This window comes from Paroedura picta, chromosome 3 (assembly GCF_049243985.1).
Source record: "Paroedura picta isolate Pp20150507F chromosome 3, Ppicta_v3.0, whole genome shotgun sequence".
In the NCBI taxonomy this organism is placed as follows: domain Eukaryota; kingdom Metazoa; phylum Chordata; class Lepidosauria; order Squamata; family Gekkonidae; genus Paroedura; species Paroedura picta.
In genome coordinates, this window is record NC_135371.1 from 110082592 (window position 1) to 110107023 (window position 24432).

The 24432-nt window shown below is 41.8% G+C and overlaps 1 protein-coding gene across 19 annotated transcripts in view; it reads right to left on the reverse strand.

Moving 5' to 3' along the window:
- The window catches only part of TENM2 (teneurin transmembrane protein 2), a 1331635-nt gene that overhangs the window by 445231 nt on the left and 861972 nt on the right, over window positions 1-24432 (reverse strand). For 17 of the 19 annotated variants that reach the window (XM_077327160.1, XM_077327169.1, XM_077327162.1 and 14 more), the window contains one exon: window positions 23982-24191. The exons of the other annotated variants lie outside the window; for them this stretch is intronic. In XM_077327160.1, coding sequence (XP_077183275.1) covers window positions 23982-24191 — 210 coding nt within the window. The remainder of the gene's footprint in view (window positions 1-23981; window positions 24192-24432) is intronic. 19 annotated transcript variants of the gene reach the window in all.

Genomic DNA, 24432 nt, shown 5'->3' on the forward strand with positions numbered 1-24432 from the left:
TTTCGAAATCCTGGTTTGCAAGCACAATTCAGAATTCTAGTTCTTACTTTTAAAACCTTAAATGACTTGGGGGTGGGGTCCTTGAAGGGAAGCCTCCACTGGCATTGCCCAGCTTGCCATTTAAGATCTTGTCATTTATTTATCTCTTTGGACTTAAGATGGCAACGCTCTGATTCTTCTCAGTGCTTCTTCTGAAGCCCTACCTCTGTAAGCCCACCTAAAGAGGTAAGGCAGGTGGTGACTACAGGCAGGACTTTTTCAGTGGTGGCATCTCTCTTGGCCCAGGTCCTCACTCAAACATCATGGAAGGTTCACATCATCCCAATCCTCCCGCAGCTGCACTGACTACGAGTTGAATGCCATATCTGGTTTAAGGTGCTGGTACTCACCTTCAGGGTCATACATGGTCCAGGTCTGGGTTACCTTAAGGACTGTCTTCTAGACTATACTCCCTGAAGAGTGACACGCTCCATTCATTCCAACAGCCTGGTGATCCCTGGCCCCAAAGTAGTTTGCCTGGCCTTGACCAGAGCCAAGGCCTTTTTGGCCATGGCCCCAACTTTGTAGAATGAGCTCCTCAACAAAATCAAGTCCTTATTGGAGCTCAAGCAGTTCCGTGGGCTTCCAAAAACAACCTCTTGAGGCCAGGGCTGGGGTCTCTCTACAGCCTGGTCCTGTCCCTATCAGGCAACTCACTAATGTTCCATATGTTCTAAAATGTAATGCCACATACTGAAGACATAAACTTTATAAATAACACAGGAAAACCCAGTTTACAAGTTTTCAGCACCCCTCACCATACGCCCAGCATCAGCAGCCAAGCACAGGTATGAGCCATTTCTAGCTCTTTGCTTTCTCTCTTCTCCTGTCCTGCCTCTGAGGTTCATGAGGAGGCACACAGAACTTCCTCCTCCACAGCCACAGCCCAAGCAATAACAACAACCCTGTGACGTGGTCTAGGCTGAGGGACTGGCCCTGGGTGTCCCAGAGGACAGGTCCTGGCTCAGGAGCAGGGAGGTGAACCTGGCTATCCCAGATTGCCTCACCTCCAGTTCTCATCCCACCCTCATTTTCTACAGAAGTGACAGGACTAAGGGGGAGGCCTGATTGAGAGGTTCTTTCCAAAACTTCCAAGGGTTGCTTTTTGTTCTCCTATTGTCATGGACTGAAAACTGATAGGAGGAGAAGGAAGGTCTCTGCCCTCCCACTCTCCCTGAACTCACTCTGCCTCCCAGCTCTGTGACTATTTCGATGTGTTTCTTTGGATCATTGAGCTGATGAAGCTACTAACAGTAGGAGACTTAAGGGTCATGGTTCAAATATTCAGATATTAAAGGATAGCAGGCAATAACTGGTAGTGTTTCGGTACAATTTCCCCCCTTTCCCAGGCACATTTAGCAACTGTAGCTCAGCAATTCAGTAAGGGCCTCCCCACTAAATGGCATGCACTTACATTCTTTTTAAAGCACAGTACTCAGTGGTAGTGACCCCTAGTTAGAGCATGGACGTTTTCAAGCACTTTCAAACATGTCACAAGCTGATGCCAGTCTCATGACATTTGTGTCTATTTAAATAAATACACCGCAGGGTTGTGATTGGATGGTGGATAGCAATTGTGCCTTGCACTGCATATCTTTAGTAACAATTATTACCTACCCCCTCACTGCATCATTATCTTGCTAGATGTCTATTAAAATGCAGACACCTTCAAATCTGCACACATCTGTATACTGGTCTAATCCAACACTGCCTCCAATATAAGCACTGCTGTTTATGTGAGGTGTATGTATACAGTTAACTGGTAAAGCAGAATGAAATGTCCAGCTTATCTCTACTAGCCCTAAATTCATTCCATATAGAAAAAAAATATATATATATATATATATATATATATATATATATATATATATATATATATATATATATATATATATATATATATATATATATAGGCCCCTATCCAGGAGAGGAGGGTAGCTATGCCATGCCAATTAGCAATCCTGATGTTCTCCCCAGAGAAAACAGACATTGAAAGGGACAGTGAAACAGTATCATTTGTCCATTTACAATAAAATCTGACAAGGTATTTGAGGGTTTTTTTTAAAAATACAGAATTTATTTTCTAAGCATTTACTTCATCTGCCATGATCGCAGAGACAGAGAAACCATGTAATCACTAACAAACCAGACAAATAGATATCGATGGGAAAAGAGAGGTGTGATGGACAGATGTAAGACCATGCACTAGTGCCCATAGACAAGGAGACTGAGTAGTAGGAACTCTATGGAAACCAGCATGAAGGAGGCAGGGAAGTTACGTGTCACCAGAGGAAGGAAGACCAGCAGCAGTTTACAAAAGACTGTAGCAGATAAAGAAGGCAAAGAAAATAAACTCACCTGGGTCAGACACCCATGCTATTCCAGTCCTTGTGGAAGGAGCACTAGCTCACCAACAAAATGCAAACTGTATCACAGTAAAACAAGCTTTCCAGTCCTCCTACATCAAAGGATGATCAATAGCCTTACAGGTGAATATGCTGGCACTTACAGTATTTGCTGGCGTATAAGACTACTTTTCCCCCCTGAAAAACATGCCTCCAAGTGGGGGGGCGTCCTATACGCCGGGTGCACTTCAGTTGGGATAAACATAGCTGCCCATAGTGGCCCACAGTACTGTAATGTAACAAACTCTATATTTTGAGTAGAAATGTTGGGGGGTCGTCTTATACGCCCAGTCGTCTTATACGCCGGCAAATACGTATTTGTTTCTGATCATCACAGAAAAAAGGAATTGATTCCTCTTAAAACTGTCCTATTCCTGTGCTGAGTCTCTGTATGCCAGTTAAAAAAAATATTTACATTACTCTCACATAATACCATTGATAACAGTCTAGTAGAACCTGCTAGTGCTACTATTAACAGTGCTAAGGGTCTTATTAACAGTGAACAACACTTGTGGCTCAAGGACAATTGAATGCCTAATGGACACAGTCAGGGTCAGTTGGTGAAGTGGCCTGGCCAGGAATGTAGGAACTGTTTTTAGCAATCCATATATTTTAACATGGAGAAAAGGTAGAGAAGGCCCAAATACAAGTACACCTTTCTTTCATAATGGAGACAATATCTTGGGAGACAGAAGGGAAGGCGGAACTGAGTGATCAAGCTGCAGTTAGCTCACAATGTGTCCAACATTATTTTTTTCCCTGTCTTCCTTCCCCTGGTCCTCTCAGTTAAAGCCAGGTTCCCAAGACAAGGTCAGGAGTCCTGGTGTGCAACAGTATCAAGATCTCACATAGTCTTTCAGCCAAGCAATGCCACCATGCAGCTTTTCCAAGAATTTTTAGAGTTCAGCAATAAATGCTTGATGAAATAAATGCTTGATGAATGAGAGTGAGAACTAGGGTTGCCAGCCTTCAGGTGGAGGTTTCCTGGGATTACAACTGTTCTCCAAGAGATAGAGACCAATTCACCAGGAAAAAACGGCCACTTTGGGAGATGGACTCTTTATGTTATTATATATTCACTGAGGTCCCTCTCCAAATCCCACAATCCTGAGGATACATTCCCAAAATCTTCAGGTATTTTACAAACCAGAACTCACAACCCTGTTGACAATTATGTTGGCCCTTCTTTTCTACTCATGAGACCAAAGTTCCTTTCTCAAGAAAAATAGAAACTGGCCACCTACCCACCCAAAATCAACTGAATGAACACAGCTGTCCAGTACCTAATTTTTATAGTCCTTTGTTTTCCTCTCCATCTCATCCATCACTGGGAAAAGATGTGAATTATTTATTACCCTTCCATTCACCCCCAAATACTCACTCAGTTCTTTTTAAAAATAGTATAGGCCAATTTGTTGTTTCCACCTATATTCCAAACTGCAGGTATGTAAAATGACTGGACAAAGACAGGTTAAATTCATGGCCATGAGCAGATAAGGGGTGGGAGGTTTTCAGACTGGTTCCTACCATTTTAGCAGGTGTGCCTGGAATGTTGAGAAATTGCTGAGCCTTAGTAGAGACATCACCCAAACCAATGTTAAACTCTGCATTATGAATTGCCATCGGTTGGAAGCATTGTGTGAGTGGAGAAACTTAACATTCACTTCCTTGGAAGTATTTGGTTGTTCTTGGCAAAGCAGATAGCCAAGGATCAATTTCATTTGGTAAGAAGCAGAGATGGATTTGGGTTGGCATGTTTAGGTGGGTTGCCACTACTGAAAGTAAGATGAGGTACTACTGGACCCTTGGGCATATGGGTTCATTACGGATGGGGGAGTGCTTGAAACAGCAGAGAGAAGTTGGTTTGGTCAGAACAATGTTAATGTGAAAGAAATGCAGCTCCTTTGGCAAGTACTTAATAAAGGTGGTTATGAATCATTGGTTGTTTACTTTGCCAAGAGCAATGCATGCTAGTAAAGCAGTCAAATCTCTGCAAGGAAATGCAGGAATGTGTGAACATAGAGAGGTGCTGAAATCAGTATTTGTAGAGGCAAATCAGGATTATCACAAACATCTGTGAGTTCCAGATTCAAAAATTAACCACAGCAAATCTAAACAATAGTTTTGTATTACAATTTAATAGAATGATCCATGCTCATACACACTATCTAGATCAGGGGTAGTCAAACTGCGGCCCTCCAGATGTCTATGGACTACAATTCCCACAAGCCCCTGCCAGCATTCGCTGGCAGGGGCTTGTGGGAATTGTAGTCCATGGACATCTGGAGGGCCGCAGTTTGACTACCCCTGATCTATATCGTATCCCTGCATTTAATCTACATTTATGTCCTTGTAGGTTTAAACATGTGCACAGATTATTATTTTGATGAACCAATGGAAGCTCAATGAATAACAAGGAAATGTTCAGAAGACTTGGCTACTGAAGATGACAACGTGTGTAGATCAGAAAATCATTTCTTTTTAAAAAATTTGGAGACAGGTGTATATGATATAAACTTAGTCACTCAATGGAAAACAATCAGCCATCTCAGATTGCGTTTGGGAGCTGGACCGAGGGTTATGTTTATTGTTTGCCAAGCAATAGAGGGAAAAATAGAGGGAATGTTTCAAGGTGCCCTCCCAAGTCACCACTACTTTAAAGAGTTCACAGTGGTATGTGTGAGAGATTTTTTTGGATTTCGTTGTTACATTTAACACATTTTCATAAGAGGTCATTATTGCAGCTCAGCCAAAGACATTACTTCTGCCAATTTCTTAGGTCACTAGAATATACACATAAATAAACCAAATGTGACTAAGAGCTTTCCTGGGATTACAACTGTTTAAGAATTTAAGATTTAAGAAATGTGATTGACAGCATAGAAACAATAAAAATTACAGTATGTTAGAATGTTTATCTAGTACAGTTCCATTCAGTATTCAATTCAGTAAGCCAAAGAAGACTGCAGATTTCACTGAGTGGGTCAAAACAAAAAGCTGTTCCCATAATTCACTCTCTTTTAATAAACTGCAAATGTCTGTACCTTATTTATTGGGTATAACCTCACATAAAATGTTTGTGGAGTAACTGAACATGCCATGTTGTTTACTTTGACCTGTCAAATTGCATTAGTTATGGTGTGCAATGCTAGTTTTCTACATAACAATTGTTATGCTTAGTCTACAAAGTCTATCTGTGCCTGCAACCAGACACTCAATATTTATAGACCGACACTTCTACAAAGTTGTCATATGCTTGGTAATTCAGTGGTTATTTGTCATTTGGTCTTCCCCATTGAATAAATATACACAATACAACGAAATTGCTGTCGCTGAAAGAATGGACAATATTTCTGAGAATCCAAACCACCTGCTCCTTTGCAACGCAGCCTTTGAAGCTAGAGCTATAGGGTGTAAACTGCACAGAGCTTTTATTCCAACCCCAGGTCGATTCAATCCCTGCCCTCTACACAGAATGCAATTTCCGTTTGGATTTGGGGCGATTTAAATTTTCCTTCTGCAGCAAGAAGGATTGATCCGGAGTGACCCTACCTTTATTGTGCGATATCTTGGAGTGCTTTTAATCCTGAATATATTCAGAAAATCACATTGTTTTGAATCTGGGCACTCCTCTGTGGTAGAGGACCCGTGATTGGCTACAGATGGTCATGTGACAAGGAGAAGCCTTAAAGGAGAAGCCCCTAATTTCTCTCAATCGGCCTTGGATTTTTTTTTGTGCCTTCTTCGTTCCGCCCCCTTCAAGAAAACAAAGAAAGAGTCTCCATTTGCCTCCCCCCCTCTTCTGAGCCTCCCTAACCACGTGCAGAAGACTTTCCTGTTTCAATGGGGAGGGGAGGAAGAGGAAGACTCGAGTTCAAAGCAATCTGAATTCAACAGGATTGACAATGGAATAAACAAAGTAAGTGCAGACTCTGCCTAGGTCTCAGTTCTCAGGGAAGCAACGTAACATATCACTGCCTGACTGGGTCACGTCTTTGGAGACTGACAGTGCAGTCCGAAGCAGCTGCACCCTTCTAAGTCCATTGAAATCAACAGGCCAAAAGGGTGCTGAGAATACTTAGAATGGCACTGTGCAAATAACTCCCTGTGGACAAGGATACAAAATGAATACAGTCCATTTGGTTTCTTTCCAAATAACAGTAGATGCTGAACTAGTCCTAGAATAACATTGAAGAATAACATACATGGGTATGCCAAAAACTGCACTTTCTGGTATCCCCTATGCTATGCTTGGGGTCTATTCCTTGATTTTGTATATATGCCCTTTTTGGTATTAAAACAGCAACAAGTATCCAATCTATTGTGGAAGTGAATCAGAAGCATTTTGGCCAACAAAAATAAGCATTGTGCATTCGCAGGGAATTACTGCACATTAGTAAAAATAGTGTCATGCCTGCAGAATGGTGAAGTGGTAAATTGTATTGCGACTCCTAGGGCTTCCTCACCTTTTAGCTGTCTCATCTTTGTCTGCCTTACCCTCCTCATCTGTTGCTGGAAGAGGCGGAAGAGAGCAACACGCCTTATATGCATCTTGCTTCTACCTGTCAATCGACACAGGCAACCAATCCCCTTTGTCCATATTTTGACACAATTTAAAGGTCCCGCAATGCCCACTAATTCATATTTCTCCATTGCAATGCCTATACATGGAATCATAGATGCATAGTGCTTTTTGGATGCCACCCCTTATGGGATCACATAATAAATTTAAAAATTAATATCATTCCTGATTTTTGGGGGGAGGGGAATGTATCAAGAGGCACGCTTTGTTGAATAAAAATATTATTATTTCTGGCATCACCTACATAGGTGTCTGCCTATTGGTTGATCCAGGCACATCATCATTTTAAAAAAGAAATTCCCATCCCCAGGAACAATGGAGAGGAAGGTGGGTGTGAGGGCAGGATGAAGCAGGCAAATTTAGCATGTTTGAGCCTCCATACCTTCCTTCTGCTGGTTGCCTGCTGGTTGCTTGTACTTTTTGGGGTGGTGCTAGTACTTTTTGAGATTCCCAAAGTGCTTTAAAACAGAGGATGTAACAAGCAGTCAGCTGGATGTGTGTGATGTCATGTGCAGGGGCTGGAATAGTCAGCTTGCAATAGACTGGCCTGATGCTACATTTAATGGGTGTGGAAATGCCCTCATTTTTAGTACAGAAACACACCCTGGGCAGCAACCTCAGTTCAAATGCCAGGATATTTTTTTTTCAATTTCTCAACATTCAAGAGATGTTCTTTCCAATGATCAGAGAGTTGCTCGTAGGAACTTCCACGAAACACTGTCAAATGCTTTTTCGGCGTCCAAAAAATTAGATGCTGTTCTTTGTTGATTTCTGGATGCAAAATCAATAGCATTTAGAACGAAGTGGATATTGTTTTTCACATATGTTTTTGGCATAAAGCCTCTTTGATCTGAATGTACTAGTTTGCCAATAGAGCTGTTTAGTCTTTTCACAAAGATCTTGGCAAAAATCTTATAATCAACATTAAGGAAGGAAATCAATCTATAAAAATGTGGAGATAGTGGGTCATGTCCATCTTCAAGTATAAGGGTTATTGATGCCTGCTGCCAAGAACCAGGTAATTTCTTGTCTGGGTGATCCATTACATCACTGAATACCTGAAGCACAGGAGGAGTAACTGCTTGGGCTAGTTTTTTTATAATAGATAGCCGAGAGCCCGTCTGGCCCTGATGCCTTTCTTACTTCATAGCAGCAAATGCATCATTTATTCCTTAATTTGAAACTCTTTGATTCAGATTTCTTCAGAAAATCTATTGGAATGTCTTTTACATAAGTTAGTTCATTATCCTCGATTCTTCTACTCGGCAAATGCCTTGAAAAAAATTAGCAAGATAATTCTGAATTTCCATTTCTGAAATATATTCACCATCATGCTTCAATATTGAAATAGCCTGTTTTTTTTGGGGGGGGGGATCTACCTGGTTTATCTGTACATTCAAAGTCCCTTTGTTTTAAAATGTCCAGTTCTTTTCTCATCTGTTTCAATACAGTCTCTCCATATCCTTGATATTTTAATTTGTTTCACGACCCGCTTCAATAAATGAGTCTGATGTTGCATTTCCAACTGGTAGAGAGATGTTCGAATTTCCTTTAGTTATTGTTCCTTTTTTCTTCTAGTGTACATCCATATTAAATGACCTTGCATAAATACTTTACTTGCATCCTATACTATTGAAAGCGAGATATCAGATGTTTTATTAGACCATACTTCATCACTGGTTTTAGATATGATTGTATTATTTAATGTTACTGACCACTGAAGAAGACCCAGTAGGGTCGAAATGCGTTTGGTCTGTACATGTGCAGTTAGATCTGCATAGTTTTTAAATATAGTTTTTAGTTTGTTTTTAACCTTAAATTGGTGCACTTTAATAAATAATTGTTAAAATGTTATGTGTTTTTATAGCTCAACTTTTGAGTTCCTGACTTTGTGAAGGTTGGGTTTTCATTCCCTTTTTGGTTTTGCATTGTTTGTTTTGTGGATAAGATTCCTAAACTAACAACCTGTCAAATTTTAAGAGAAAATTGGTATGTTTTACAGATGGTATTTAACATCCAAAGCAATTAGCCAAAGTGCCCAACAATGTTTGTTGGAAACGCAATGATAAAGTAGGTTCTTTTTTTTTTTATGTGGTACAGATGTGGAAAAGAAAATTCTGGATAAAAAGTCATGATATTTTAGAAATGTTATATAATACTACATTTTCTTTGAAATCAGAATAAAGGTTGCTAAGTTTGTGTCCAGAAAATTTACCATCACAAGCAAGGAACTTTTTCTTCTATGCAATGAAAACGGCGAGACTGGTTCTAGCCAAGAACTGGACACTATCGGAAATACCGCCTCTATCGACTTGGTTTGATAAAATGTCTGAACTCTCGAAAATGGCTAAACCAATCAGTATAGTCAACAGAAAACCTCCAGAAGAATATCAAGAACAATGGCATGATTACTTGGATTATCTTGCTAAATAGAGATTAGAACTGGAGTGAAGACTGAGCTCTGGAGGGAGGGGAATGGGGGATACAGGGGAAGATTTGCATTTAACAATCTAAGCATGTTAATTTCTTTCTTCCCTTTCTATTTTCAATTTCAGTTATATATATATATATATATATATTTAAAATATTTAAAAAGAGATGTTCTTGGGACTTAGATTAGGCCCTGAATAAAATAAGTTAAAATGTTAAGAGAGACTCTTCCAAGAATGTCTATTTTGATGCAATATCGGATAACTATATAAATGCAACTCAGAACAATATTAACACCTCACATTGCAATTCAGCACTATTCTTTGTTTACAGCAACTCCATTTTTTTTCTGGTAGTGAATAACTAAATTATTTTTTTAAGCCACTGCCTCATATAAAAAATCAGCAGGGATAATTTCATGACTAGCAGTTGTCAGTACTATGTATGAGTCCAGGGAAGGTTTAACTTCTATATGATGTTTCCAAGGCTATAATTAAAAAGGCTTATTATGTCATACTTCTAAGTAGGAAGGAAGGAGTTGGTTTTTATATGCTGCTTTTCTCTACCCGAAGGAGTCTCAAAGCGGCTTTTGGTTGCCTTCCCTTTCCTCTCCCCACAACAGACACCCTGTGAGGTAGGTGAGGCTGAGAGAGCCCTGATACTACTGCTCAGTCAGAACAGCTTTATCAGTGCTGTGGCGAGCCCAAAGTCACCCACCTGGTTGCATGTGGGGGAGCGCGGAATCAAACCCAGCTCAGCAGATTAGAAGTCCACACACTTAAGCACTACACCAAGTTGGTTCTCCTCCCTTTTAATCTTTCCTCCCTTTCAATAAGCGAAACCTGTAATATTTAATCTGAATGACAGAGGATCTGTTGCCTGGATATGCCGGGCATCATACACAGAACAAAATTATTGCACAAAGTCAGCAGGAAAATTTATCAGTATAGATAGAAAATTCACCCATTGATTCTATGATAACCAAACTCCAGGTTATTATGTAGTCCAGTGGTCCCCAACCTGCGGGCCGCGGCCCGGTGCCGGGCTGCTAAGGCCATGGCGCCGGGCCGCAGCTCCCTCTCCACGCCCCCCCGCAGTAAAAAACTGCCCAGGCCGCAAGCTTGCGGCCCGGGAAGCTACTTACTGCGGGAGGGCGGGGAGAAGGAATCGGGGCCGGGCTGCGCCCGTGCAGGCCGCGCCCGCACGGCCCGATCCACAGGCGCGGCCCGCGGGTGCGGCCCGATCCGCGGGCGTGGCTCGCGGGCGCAGCCCGATCCGCGGGCGTGGCTTCCGGGCGCGGCCCGATCCGGGGCGCGGCTCACGGGCGCGGCCAGAAGCGTGGGCGTGGCCCGCGCAGGCGCGGTCCCCGCGGGCGCGGCCCGATGCCCTGCCGGTCCCCAGCCTAATAAAGGTTGGGGACCACTGATGTAGCCCACCTGTAATTTTCAATATCTAGATTTTATACTAATCTTCCATCTTGAAATTCCACCCCACCATATTAGTCAATCTATAAGTAAGTGGAATTAAGCATATTCTGTGTTGATAAAATACATCCATGCTGCAGATGGGAGGACTGATTAGGAGAGACAGCTGCACTATCTATTTTAGCTTGCTCTTAAGGCACGAACTCTTGTTCTGTGGCATGAGCTCTATGATCTTGGACAAGCTGGCCCACTGGACTCAGCTGCAGCCAAACACATTCAGTTATTCTGTTTAAATAATTAAAATATATTTATTTTATATAATTCTGATCGAATTTTTATTCTTGTAAACGACTTTGGTTCTGTTTTAGAGGAATACTAGCAACCCCCGGGATTACACCATCTGGGGACACTGTATCGATCCCAAGGCTGGAAAAGCATAGCTGGGACTGAGAGATTTAGTAAAGTCTATGCTGCCATTTATTGCTTATTGTTCTTGTGATTTTTATTGGGAGATTTATGGGGTTTTATCATGATTGTATTGGTTTTATATTGTAAATCGTGATGAGATGGCAATGAAAAAGAAAAAGAGTTGGTTCTTATATGCTGCTTTTCTCTACCCGAAGGAGTCTCAAGCGGTTTACAATGGCCTTTCCTTTCCTCTCCCCACAACAAACACCTTGTGAGGTAGGTGAGACTGAGAGAGCCCTGATATTACTGCTTGATCAGAACAGCTTTATCAGTGCTGTGGTGAGCCCAAGATGTGGGGGAGTGCGAAATCAAACCTGGCTCACCAGATTAGAAGTCCGCACTCCTAACCACTACATCAAGCTTGCCATGAGTGATGGTATATAAACGGAAGTAAAAATAAATAAATAAACTAGCTAACTAGGTGGAAAATTACACATGCTAAAATCTACCTTACTAATGTAATAATGTTGTCTTAAGTTCTAGCCCCTAAGCCGCAAACTCTTTAAAGTAGGGTAGTCAACCTCCATGTGGGACCCAGAAATCTCACAGAATAACAACTGATTTCCAGACTACTTTCCCTGGAGAAAATGGACACTTTGGAGTTGGAATCTATGGCAATATACCCCACTAAGTCCCTTCCCTCTGCAAACCTGACATATCCAAATTTCTAGATATTTCCCAGCGGAATGTTGGGAACCCAAGGCACAAAACTGTAAGGTGAATCTTTGGTATTTGGTACAAGCTAATAGCTGGAAAGCATGACGCTAAAAACAAATAAACAAAAAACCTGCTTGCTACTAATAGCTCTTTCTTCATACAGACTGGTTTACAAGGAATGGATCACAAGGGAAAGGGACTAAACAGTTGGCTCCAATGTGTGAACTGGTCCAAAGTCAGTTTCAGCAATAGGCACAGACATACAATATTAACCATTAGTAACCTTTAATAATTTGGAAATGGTCCAGTGGGTGGAGCATGTCCAGGCCATGGATACTATCCGGACTTTATTTCTGACCGCCCAGACATGCTCTGCAGGCCAATCAGGGCATGGCCACCACAGCTGACCACACTCTGATTGTGCTGGCTCCTGGAGGGGCTATCCCCACATGGCCGTGGTAGGTCCTCCATGGATGGTGGAAACTTATTTATTTATTTTTATTTTATTATTATATGTGTATACCACCCTCCTTGAAGGCTCAGGGTGGTTCACATGAAACAGTACAGAACTTAATTAAGTTATCATGGACACCATCCTTGGTTCAACCAGGGTGTGGCCAGCAAAGCTGGCCGCACCCTGATTGGGCCACCAACTTGAGGAACCACCCTCCATAGCTGTCTGTGTGGCCCTCCCACACCCTCGCGGCAGGCAATGCTACCTGATAAGGGCTGCGTGTATGTGGTGCCACCTGGGTGGCGGTGGCTGAGAGGCAGCGGCAGTGGTGAGGAGCTGGCAGCTGCACCGCTGAGGTGATGCCTGTGCCAGACAGTCCTGAGAGGGAGCCATGTGGCCAGTGGAATACAGGCAGTGGAGACCACGAGGTGGAGTGGAGTGGAGAGGCTGCACAGGAGACTACAAGGTGGTGGCAGCACTGGGTAGGTGGCAGTGGTGGCTGAGAGGAGACCACGGTGGGCAGGAGCTGATGCTGCAGGCGCCGGCATCACCCAGCTCGAGCACTTCCAGCCCAAGGGTCATGCACACTCTCTCCACTGCGTTCAGAGATGGAGGTGGCTGCAGGTCAGTGAGCCGCTCTGCGCCTTGCCAGGCCTGCCTCCCCCCAAACCCTTTCAGCTGCTAGCGCCCGCTGCATTTCAGCCTGTAGCGGGCTTTGTGCCTAGCAAATTAATATTTATAACTAGCAACAGTATTTGAAGGAAGCCAAACTGCCGGTGTCCCTTTTAAGCCATTTCAAGAATATATCTAATACACTAAGTAGGATAATTTTCAGCAATCCTCCCATGGTTTCATTTAAATCAAGGGATAAGGCTTATTTGATCAAATATAATATAAAACAGATTTACCTGATTTTCTGTTTTTTGTAAAAAAAAAAAACGATTACTGTATTTTTATCTGCTTCTCTCTCGTATCTTTTTGTCTTGGGTGAAGCTTTGTAATCTACACAATGAGCCAAAGCCCTTTTCTAACCATATCTAAATTCAAATAATATAAACCTAATGAGAAAAAAGTGAGTTTCAGAGGATCTCTGTATATGATGGGGTTTGGTATCTGGTGCTTCTGTCATAGAGCTGGTTTATCAGAAATGTTCTTTAGCTGGCATGTGATGTGCAGTTGGTAGCATGCATGCTAGAAAAAACCTGGATGTCAGACTGCAATGTGTTTTTATGGATTTTAGATATTTTCTTTTTAAAAAAACACAACAAAAAACACTCCAGCCCAACTAGCTCATTCTGTTTCAAAAAGTACCAGGGGATCTTTAATGTCCTTACTATTGAGCCCACTTCAATACAGAAGAAAAGTACCTCTAGTGATCCAGCAGCTACTAAAGTCAAGCTGGGATGGATATGCATGTCTAGGTTTCTTATTTACAGCTGAAACCAATGTCCTTCTGGCAAAGACATGAAGGTATAACCTAGTGAGCTGCCCAAACTCTTTTATGTAGTCCCTTAAATAACTCTAACTCCATGCTTTGTTGTGCACAAGAAAAGAAAGGCTAAGGATTCGGGATTTTTCTTATTGCTGCTGAATTTTCTAAATGCCAGCTGAAAAATATAGGATCTGCTTTCTTCCCACTTAGAACAGGGTGATACTCAGCCATCTGCAGGGGATTCCATTCTGTATCTGTGGGATTCTATTTTTAATGACTTGTAACTGAGTTTTAATTTATATTGCTGGATACTAGACACAGCCCTTTTCTTAACTTCTAATTGCAGAAGGTAAGCAACTAGAATTTATGTAATTTATTTATTTGAGTTTTATATCTATCTCCCATATGGCTCAGGGCGGTTCACAGAAAATTTTGCAGGAGTAATACATAGGTCTAAACACATAACACAGTCATAATAACATATCAACAATAAACCAACAGTGGCTTCAAATAGAAAGACAACTCAAATAGAATGACAACACCCAGGTAGGTCAGACTGCTTCAGGACATAGAAGGGGTGACTGGGGGGGGGGCAGTGTATGTTGTTGGGTCGGTCGGACTCAAGCGAATGCCTGGTGGATGAGTTCCCTTTTGCAGGCCCTGTGAAATTGTGGGAGTTTAGGGAGGGCCCTGATCTCTTCAGGGAGCTCGTTCCAGCAGGTGGGGGCCAGGACAGAGAAAGCTCGCGCCCTTGCTGAGGACCAACATGCTTGTTTGTGGCCAGGGATCACTAGCTGGTTGGTGTTGGCGGAACATAGTGCTCTTTTGGGGGTGTAGGCAGAGAGATGATCTTTCAGGTACACTGGGCCCAGACTGCAGGTGAGAACCAAAATTTAAACTTGATATGGGATTAAATTGGGAGCCAACTGAGTTGTTGGAGTGCAGGCTGGATGTGAGATCTCCAAGGTGTATTAGTAAGAATCCTGGCCACAGAGTTCTGCATCAGTTGTAGTTTACAGATCAAGGATAAGGGTAGGCTACATAGAGTGAGTTGCAGAAATCCAGTCTATAGGTAACCGTTGCATGGATCACTGTGGCTAGGTGTTCTGGTGCCAAGTACGGTACTAGTAGCTTGGCTTGGCCGAGGTGGTAGAAAGTCTGTTATGCTACTGTCATGACCTGTGCCTCCATGGAGAGGGAGGCATCAAGGATCATAGCCAGATTGCTGGCATAGTGGACTACTGCTAGGCACACTCAGTCCAGGTTGGGCCACTTCCTCACTTGGTCCCTTCCTACCCAGTCACAGGACCTCCATCTTTTAAGGGTTGAGCTGTTATCATGGATCAGAAACACTATTAGAGGAGAATTCTCTTTCTATAGAATTCCCCTGAATCCTAGAGCAGCATGATGTCACTTCCAGGTTTGGCAAAGAAGTGATAGCATGGTATCACACTGATGACACCCCTATGCCCAACCCCAGGAGCTCCCAGGGTTGCCAGGAACAGACCTGGCCACCTCCTCCTTCTCTGTGGGATGCCACGCTTCTAGCTCCCATGCCAGGCACCCGTTCTCCACCTCCAGTGCCCATCCCCACCTGACATTGGTGCATAGGCAGCAGTTCAGCTCCCACAGCTCACCTCCTCATCCCGCAGCTTGCCCTGCATGGCTGTGCCTCTACCTGCTTGCCTTGCTGGCGTGCCTGCAAAGTAACTGGCGTGCCTGCTCTGCTGCACTGCTTTGGGTCTGGCCCAGGCTAGGTGGGGAGCAGGTGGCCAAGACCAGACAGCCCTAAGAGGCAGCCAGAGAGTAGCCCCTGCTGGACATACACCCTGGCCTAGCCCAGACACAATGAGAAACTCTAATCTCAGGCCTGCCTGTGTTGCCTCCCCCAAATCATGGGTTATTTTTGACGTCTCCCCCACCCTTCTCTCCAAGGGGGACCCAAAGCGGCCCACATCCCTTTACTGATGTCTCCAAACCAATTTTATCTGAGGGAGGGTGCCTGCACACAAAAGCTCATGCCTTGAATAAATCCTTGTTGGTCTTAAAGCTGCCCCTGGACTCAATGTTTGTTCTTCCAAATCATTGGTTTTTGTTACTTAGTTCATACCCTGCCCTTCTCTCCAAGAGGGTCATAAAGTGGCTGACATTACTCCTCTTCCATTTCATCCACACAACAGCCTTTCAGGGTAAATAGAGATAAAGCATTTGTCTGTCTGGAGCAGTGGAAAAGAGCGAGATCGGCATGGGGGGCCAAGAGGCAGAACTTAACTGAGAAACCCCGGGGGAAAAAACAATTTATATACAATCATGAACAATGGATCATCACACCATTGGTCAGTTTTGGTTTAATTTCTGTGAAAGAACACTTGCATAATTTTATGATTGGGGGTTACCTCAGCATGAGGAACTGTATTAAAGGGTCACAGCATAAGGAAGGTTGAGAAACACTGCCATAATTATTTGGATCCCTAACCCCTTTACCCCCCTTCAAGGATCGCTGCCTTGTTGTGGCAAGGGGGCTTGCGTAGCTCAGTGAAGCTATGAGCTATGCCGTGCAGGGCCACCCAAGATGGACAGGTCATAGCTGAGAGCTCTGACAAAAGGTGATCCACTGGAGAAGGCAATGGCAAACCACTCCAGTATCTTTGCCATGAAAACTCTATGGACAGTTCCAATAGGCATAACGATATGACGCCGGAAGATGAGCCCCTCAGGTCGGAAGGTGTCCAATATGCTACTGGGGATGAGCAGACGGCTAGTACGAGTAGCGCCAGAATGAATGAAGCGGCTGGGCCAAAGCCGAAAGGACGCTCAGTTGTGGAAGTAACTGGTGGCGAAAAGACAGTCCGATGCTGTAAAGATTTTTATTCCATAGGAACCTGGAACGTCAGATCCATGAATCAAGGCAAGCTGGACGTGGTTAAACAAGAAATGAGAAGACTGAACATCGACATTTTAGGAATCAGTGAACTAAAATGGACAGGAATGGGTGAATTTAATTCAGATGACCATCAGGTATACTACTGTGGACAAGAATCTCGCAGAAGAAATGGAGTAGCCTTCATAATCAATAAGAGAGTAGGAAAAGCAGTCTTGGGATACAATCCCCAAAATGACAGAATGATCTCAGTTCGAATCCAAGGCAAACCATTCAACATCACAGTGATCCAGGTCTATGCCCCAACCACTGCTGCTGAAGAGGATGAAGTTGATCAGTTCTATGAAGCCCTACAACACCTTATAGAAGCAACGCCAAAAAATGATGTGCTTATCATCATGGGGGATTGGAATGCTAAAGTAGGAAGCCAAAAGATAACTGGGATAACAGGCAAGTTTGGCCTTGGAGTACAAAATGAAGCAGGGCACAGGCTGGTAGAATTTTGTCAAGAGAATACAATGGTCATAGCAAACACTCTTTTCCAACAACCCAAGAGACGACTCTACACATGGACATCACCAGACGGTCAACACAGAAATCAGATTGACTATGTACTCTGCAGCCAAAGATGGAAAAGTTCTATACAGGCAATAAAAACAAGACCAGGAGCTGATTGTGGTTCAGATCATGAGCTTCTTGTTGCAAAATTTAGGCTTAAATTGAAGAAAGTAGGGAAAAGCACTAGGCCACTCAGGTATGAACTAAATCATATCCCCGACGAATATACAGTAGAGGTGACAAATAGATTTAAGGAATTAGATCTGATAGACAGAGTGCCTGAAGAACTATGGACGGAGGTTCGCGACATTGTACAAGAGGTAGCAACTAAAACCATCCCAAAGAAAAAGAAATGCAAGAAATCAAAATGGCTGTCGGAGGAAGCTTTACAAATAGCTAAGGAGAGAAGGGAAGTGAAAGGCAAGGGAGAAAGAGAAAGATACACCCAATTGAATGCAGAATTCCAGAGAAAAGCTAGAAGAGATAAGAATGCCTTCTTAAATGAACAGTGCAAACAAATAGAAGAAAACAATAGAATGGGGAGGACCAGAGATCTTTTCAAGAAAATTGGAGATATGAAGAGAACGTTTCATGCAAAGATGGGTATGATAAGGGACCAAAATGGTAGGGACCTCACAGAAGCAGAAGAGATTAAGCAAAGGTGGCAAAATTATACAGAAGAACTATACAAGAGCAAGCTTAACATCCCTGATGACCACAGTGGGGTAGTTACTGACCTGGAGCCAGAAATCCTGGAATGTGAAGTCAAATGGGCCTTAGGAAGTCTGAGCAACAATAAAGCTAGTGGTGGTGACAGCATTCCAGTTGAACTATTCAAAATCTTAAAGGACGATGCAGTAAAAGTGCTACACTCAATATGCCAGCAAATTTGGAAAACTCAGCAATGGCCACAGGATTGGAAAAGGTCAGTTTACATTCCAATCCCAAAGAAGGGCAATGCCAAAGAATGTTCAAACTACCGCACCATTGCACTAATTTCTCATGCTAGCAAAGTTATGCTCAAAATCCTACAAGCTAGGCTCCAGCAATATGTGGACCGAGAACTTCCAGAAGTACAGGCAGGATTTCGAAGAGGTAGAGGAACTAGAGATCAAATTGCCAACATACGCTGGATCATGGAAAAAGCTAGGGAGTTCCAGAAGAACATCTACTTCTGCTTCATTGACTATGCTAAAGCCTTTGATTGTGTGGAGCACAACAAATTGTGGCAAGTTCTTAAAGAGATGGGAATACCAGAGCATCTTATTTGTCTCTTGAGAAATTTATATGCAGGTCAAGAAGCAACAGTGAGAACTGAACATGGAATCACGGATTGGTTCAAAATTGAGAAAGGAGTTCGGCAAGGCTGTATACTGTCGCCTTGCCTATTTAACTTGTATGCGGAGCACATCATGAGAAAGGCGGGATTAGAGGAGTCACAAATTGGGATCAAGATTGCAGGGAGAAATATCAACAACCTCAGATATGCAGATGATACCACTCTAATGGCAGAAAGTGAAGAGGAACTAAAGAGCCTGTTGATGCGGGTGAAGGAGGAGAGTGCAAAAGTTGGCTTGAAACTCAACATCAAGAAAACAAAGATCATGGCAGCCGGCCCTCTCAATTCCTGGCAAATAGATGGGGAAGAAATGGAGATAGTGACAGATTTTATTTTCCTCGGCTCCAAGATCACTGCAGATGGGGACTGCAGCAAAGAAATTAAAAGACGCTTGCTCCTAGGGAGGAAAGCTATGGCAAATCTAGACAGCATCCTAAAAAGCAGAGACATCACCCTACCAACAAAAGTGCGTTTAGTCAAGGCTATGGTATTCCCAGTTGCAATGTATGGCTGCGAAAGTTGGACCATAAGGAAGGCCGAGCGTCAAAGAATTGAGGCTTTTGAACTCTGGTGCTGGAGAAGACTCTTGCGAGTCCCTTGGACTGCAAGGCGAACAAACCGGTCAGTCCTAGAGGAGATCAGCCCTGACTGCTCTTTAGAAGGCCAGATCCTGAAGATGAAACTCAAATACTTTGGCCACCTCATGAGAAGGAAGGACTCCCTGGAGAAGAGCCTAATGCTGGGAGTGATCGAGGGCAAAAGAAGAAGGGGACGACAGAGAATGAGGTGGATGGATGGAGTCACTGAAGCAGTCGGTGCAAACTTAAAAGGACTCCAGGGAATGGTAGAGGACAGGAAGGCCTGGAGGTTCATTGTCCATGGGGTCGCGATGGGTCGGACACAACTTCGCACATAACAACAACAACAACCCCTTTACATGTAATTGCAAGAGCATATGAGGGCCTCCTAAAAGGGTCAATAAAACAACACAAAACAAAATAGAAAGTTTCCTTAGGGTAATTCTGATATCTTTAGCATTATATTTTTGATCCTGCTTTACAGTGTACCAATATACCACTTCTACGCGCACACACAGACACTCTTGATTTTAGCCAAAAGGCTGAGAAGCAATATACCACTTCTAATATACCACTTCTAGTACTGATCCACTACAGGATAAATTAGTTCATTTGTATTAGTCAATCATCTGTATATCTTATCTGTATATCTTAACATATCTGCATCTGTGGATTTTTAAATCCAGACACTGGGGCCATTGACAAACAAGACAAGAAACTCTAGGTTTGCAGAAAAAAATCTGAAATCTTATAAAAAAATGCTAGAGAGTTAAAACCTGGGTGAAGCTGGGTGAGACAGAAGCAATGCTTTTAATTGCTGCAACATGGAGATGAGAAAGATATTTTTTCTTTCTTTCTGGAGTCTAAGCTGGGTGGGGACAGATTTAATACTTTGATTATCTGAATCACAAAAAAGGAGAAGCTAGGCAGAGACAGAAGGAATGTTTCTGATCTTCCCATTACAAAAGGGAGACAAGGAAAAGCTACTCCATCTCTTCTCCTCTGCTGCTTAAAGTTGAGGTGGGGAAAGAGGAAGCAATAACTGCTAGACTTCTGATCACCCCTCTAATGCCTCCCCTTCTATTTTTTTCTGTTGGTCTCAACAAATCTGAGGGCAGCAAAGTTTCCAGGATGGAGGATTACAAGAATTTGGCTGGGAATCAGCTCCTAATCTCCACTCAAAATAAACCACCAAACAAAAATCCAAAACAAAACAGAAACTAAAAACAGAATCATTTGCCGAGTACAGAGGAAAATGTCCCCATAAGAGAAGCTGACTCACAGCTGCAAGTAGCCTGTTCCTGGAACAACATGTGAACAAGTTGTGAACAGCCAAACAATCTTTCCACCAGTGGCAAATGGGAAATGAGCTGAACTGGCAAGTTCGAGTATTCCTAACCAAAACTCCCAATATCAGCAGTAGAAGGCAAGAGTTTGTTCTCATAGAACACTGTCTCTGAATGTAGCCCTATAATGCTACCAATAAAATTGAATTGCAACCATTCAATTTATATGGAAGGAAGTGAAGGGACAGACAGAGACATCAAAGGGATGAGGCCTACATCTCTGTTCCTCCAGTAAATAACATGTACACATGTTCCTCTATGCACAATTGAAATCCTTTATCTGTATAGTCTAACACTGGGGTGCATTTCTTGGTCACTAAACTTTGGTGCCATGTTAGGAAAGGGCTTTACATACATACATTCTTCCTTCTGAAACATTTCAAAGGGCAAACTTTGTTATATCACAGATTCTCAGTGAAATCCCTCCCCAAATTCTCCTTTCCAGCAGGCAGTGCCCTCAAAACTCCAGGAAATCCCCATGCTGGAACTGGCAACCTGATTTATATACTAAGAAACATTTTTGCACCCTGAAACTGTATGTCACCTATTGACTGAAATGGAGGTTCGGCACATGCATTACTTTTCAAACTTTGTGATTCTGCTCTATAGAAGAAGAAGAAGAAGAAGAAGAAAGTTCTTATATGCCGCTTTTCCCTACCCGAAGGAGTCTCGAAGCGGCTTACAGTTGCCTTCCCATTCCTCTCCCCGCAACAGACACCCTGTGGGGTGGGTGAGGCTGAGAGAGTGCTGATATCACTGCTTGGTCAGAACAGTTTTATCAGTGCCGTGGCGAGCCCAAGGTCACCCAGCTGGTTGCATGTGGGGGAGCGCAGAATTGAACCTGGCATGCCAGATTAGAAGTCCACACTCCTAACTACTACACCAAATTGGCTCTCTAAGCACAGGAGAGAGTTCCATGGGCATATTGGGGCATTCACAGACTAAAGTTCTCATTACATAAAAAATACCACTAGAAGATCATCTCATTGGAAGAGCAACTAATATATATTTTTGTATATGCATCTGCTGAATATTATATTAGATTTACAAATAATAATGTAAGAGAGGCTTCTTAATTAAAATCAACATATCATTTAGCTGAGTAACAGGCAGCAATAACAGAAATCAGATGGTAATGATGAAAACGGAATATATTGCTATATATTTTAATTATTCAAACTTTTCTCAAACATGAGTTTTAATAATACATCCCATTAAGTTAGCACAGTACCCGAAAAAAGTGCATTTTTAATTTCATTTAAACCTGGTTTTGAGCAATTGCAATGTCATTGTTCTTCAGTAAAAAGGTTGAATTCATTTGCTGTGTGGTTATGCTAGTTATGATTGATGTCACTTCTCCAAATGATAAACCAATCACCCCAATGATGTAATGTCATTTTAAGAGAGCTGTAATCTCATTCTCTCATACTGGAAACTCTGATGAGTTCTAATAAAGATTTATTGTAGATTAAGGGCTTTCATAATATCAACAGTGGATTGCGCATTTGATATGAGATTTGATTAGGTAATTTTTTTAAGCATATGAATTTTCTGAGTATATGAGAATGGCTAGCAGGAAGGGCATGGGCCAATGTAATCAGATAACTATCTCCTCATACTTAGAAAGACTCATCATAAACTGATTTAGGAGTTAGTGTATAATTATGAAGGTTAACATAAACATAAGTACACATTTTGTCAAAGTGCATCATTCATCCCTGTAAGTGCTACTTTATTAAAGGCAATATGATTGACGTAATAGTTCATAGTTACACAATTATTTTAAATGTTCACATAATTCTGCCTGTTAAATCTTCCAAAGTGTACCAGTAAGCATTACAGATTATACCTAATGTTCATGGATATCATATTCTAACAATTCCAATCTATTTTATATTGTTTTATGGAATATACTGGTTTTATCTATTTTAGATTTTATAAACCGCCCCGAGACAGTATGTCTGAGAGGGGCGTTATAGAAAGAAAGAAAGAAAGAAAGAAAGAAAGAAAGAAAGAAAGAAAGAAAGAAAGAAAGAAAGAAAGAAAGAAAGAAAGAAAGAAATTTTGCAACAAGCTATTAAATACATTTTCTCCCACCTGTACAGTCTTTAAAAATTAAATTGCTTAATTATAATGTGTAATATTGACATTAATCCATGCAGAATTTAAGACATATATTGCTTATAACAATATATGACAATAGAATTGGACATTTTAATGTTTCTTATGTACTTCTATGAAGCACCCTGCCCTGTGATATCTGCGTTTCTCTTCTATTTGTATGAAGCTGTTGTACATGCTGATCTCTGGAGAGACTCGATCCTAAACTCATTTATTTACAAGTGCACATCACTTGGTGAAAATAATTTTGTGATTTATTTAGTACCACAACTTTAGATACCAAAATAATATTCTGATCCATGACAGGCATACACTAAAAGGTTCTTTATAATCTCCAAGTACCATTTCTTCTCCCCTGCGAAATACAACCGCTGAAAATTTTGCCTCGAGTTCATTCCTTTAATTTTACAGCTCACAAATGCTGATCATGCTGTTTACTGTGATATTTGTTGAGGCAGAAAGCTCCATGTAAAAGATCTCTTTTATTTAGCAGTTATGGCTTTTACATGCCTATTAACTGTTGTGACATATGAATGTCATGCTGTAACAGGTGGTTATAGTACTTAAAAGATAGTAGAATAAGAAGGCTGGGAGAGTCATACTCAAAGAGGCTTTGATATATTCTATGGTGAATTTGTGGGAGGGGTGCTCCCAATACAAATACACAAAATTTTGGAAGATGTTGATAATAGCTACCCTACAATTACCTTAAAATTAGACAACTGAGGAATCTCAGGTGTAGATTTACCTGACTAGTTTCCATGTTGCTTTTACAAAATCTAACTTCTGAGCAGTATAAAGACACCTTCCTCAACAATTGAGTTATAGAGGTCAGAAGTTGTTTTATAATTTTAAAAATACATAGCAACAGGGCTACCATTTGCGTTTTAAATGCCCATGCATTCTTCTATAAAGATACAAAGCAATATTGTTGATTTATACAATATATTTTGAATATATCTCTCCTACAATCTATTTATGGGAATTTTAATAGTTTTACATTAGAAGTTATTAATGTAAAATAAACACTCTGAGCTGAAGCATTACCCCCCCCCCCCAATAATCAGATGAATGTTCAGTTATAAACATATGAAAGTTAATCCATCAAACTTCTTAAAACCACTACATTTTCAAAGCAATAGTGGTAAAATATGCTAATTCCCCTAATCATTATTTTCATATATGAGCCTTTACTTGCATGACAATTGGAATTTGCCCATTTGGGCTAATTTTATAATTCAATGCCACAAGTACAAGATTTCCTTACCACTGCTGGAAGTCTGCTGTGGGCCTGAGCATGCTCTTAGCAGGTATGAATTTGGGGAGAACTCCTCATCAGGGTTGGTATCCATGATTTGATGGGAAGTATTGCTGTCTAGCAAGGGCATCTGGCAGCTAACTTGTGGTGGATTATGGGAACTGGGCAGTTGAGCAGATGGGAGAAGGCTAGACGAGGATGTAGGTGGAATGGGACGACCTGGGAAAGAGGACAGAGGGATCAAAGTTCAGCAATGAATGTAATGAAAGAAACCACAAACATTAACACTATAGCAAATACCTATAGCATATTGGTACTGAAGTTTATAAAGCATTCTATGGTACATTGGCCTTTTCTGGAAAAAATGCATAACATCATCCTGCATAAGGCTAACCTCATCCTGCATATGAACTTTCTTGCTGATTTATGTCATATGTCCAGGTGAATGAAGATAAAGTTT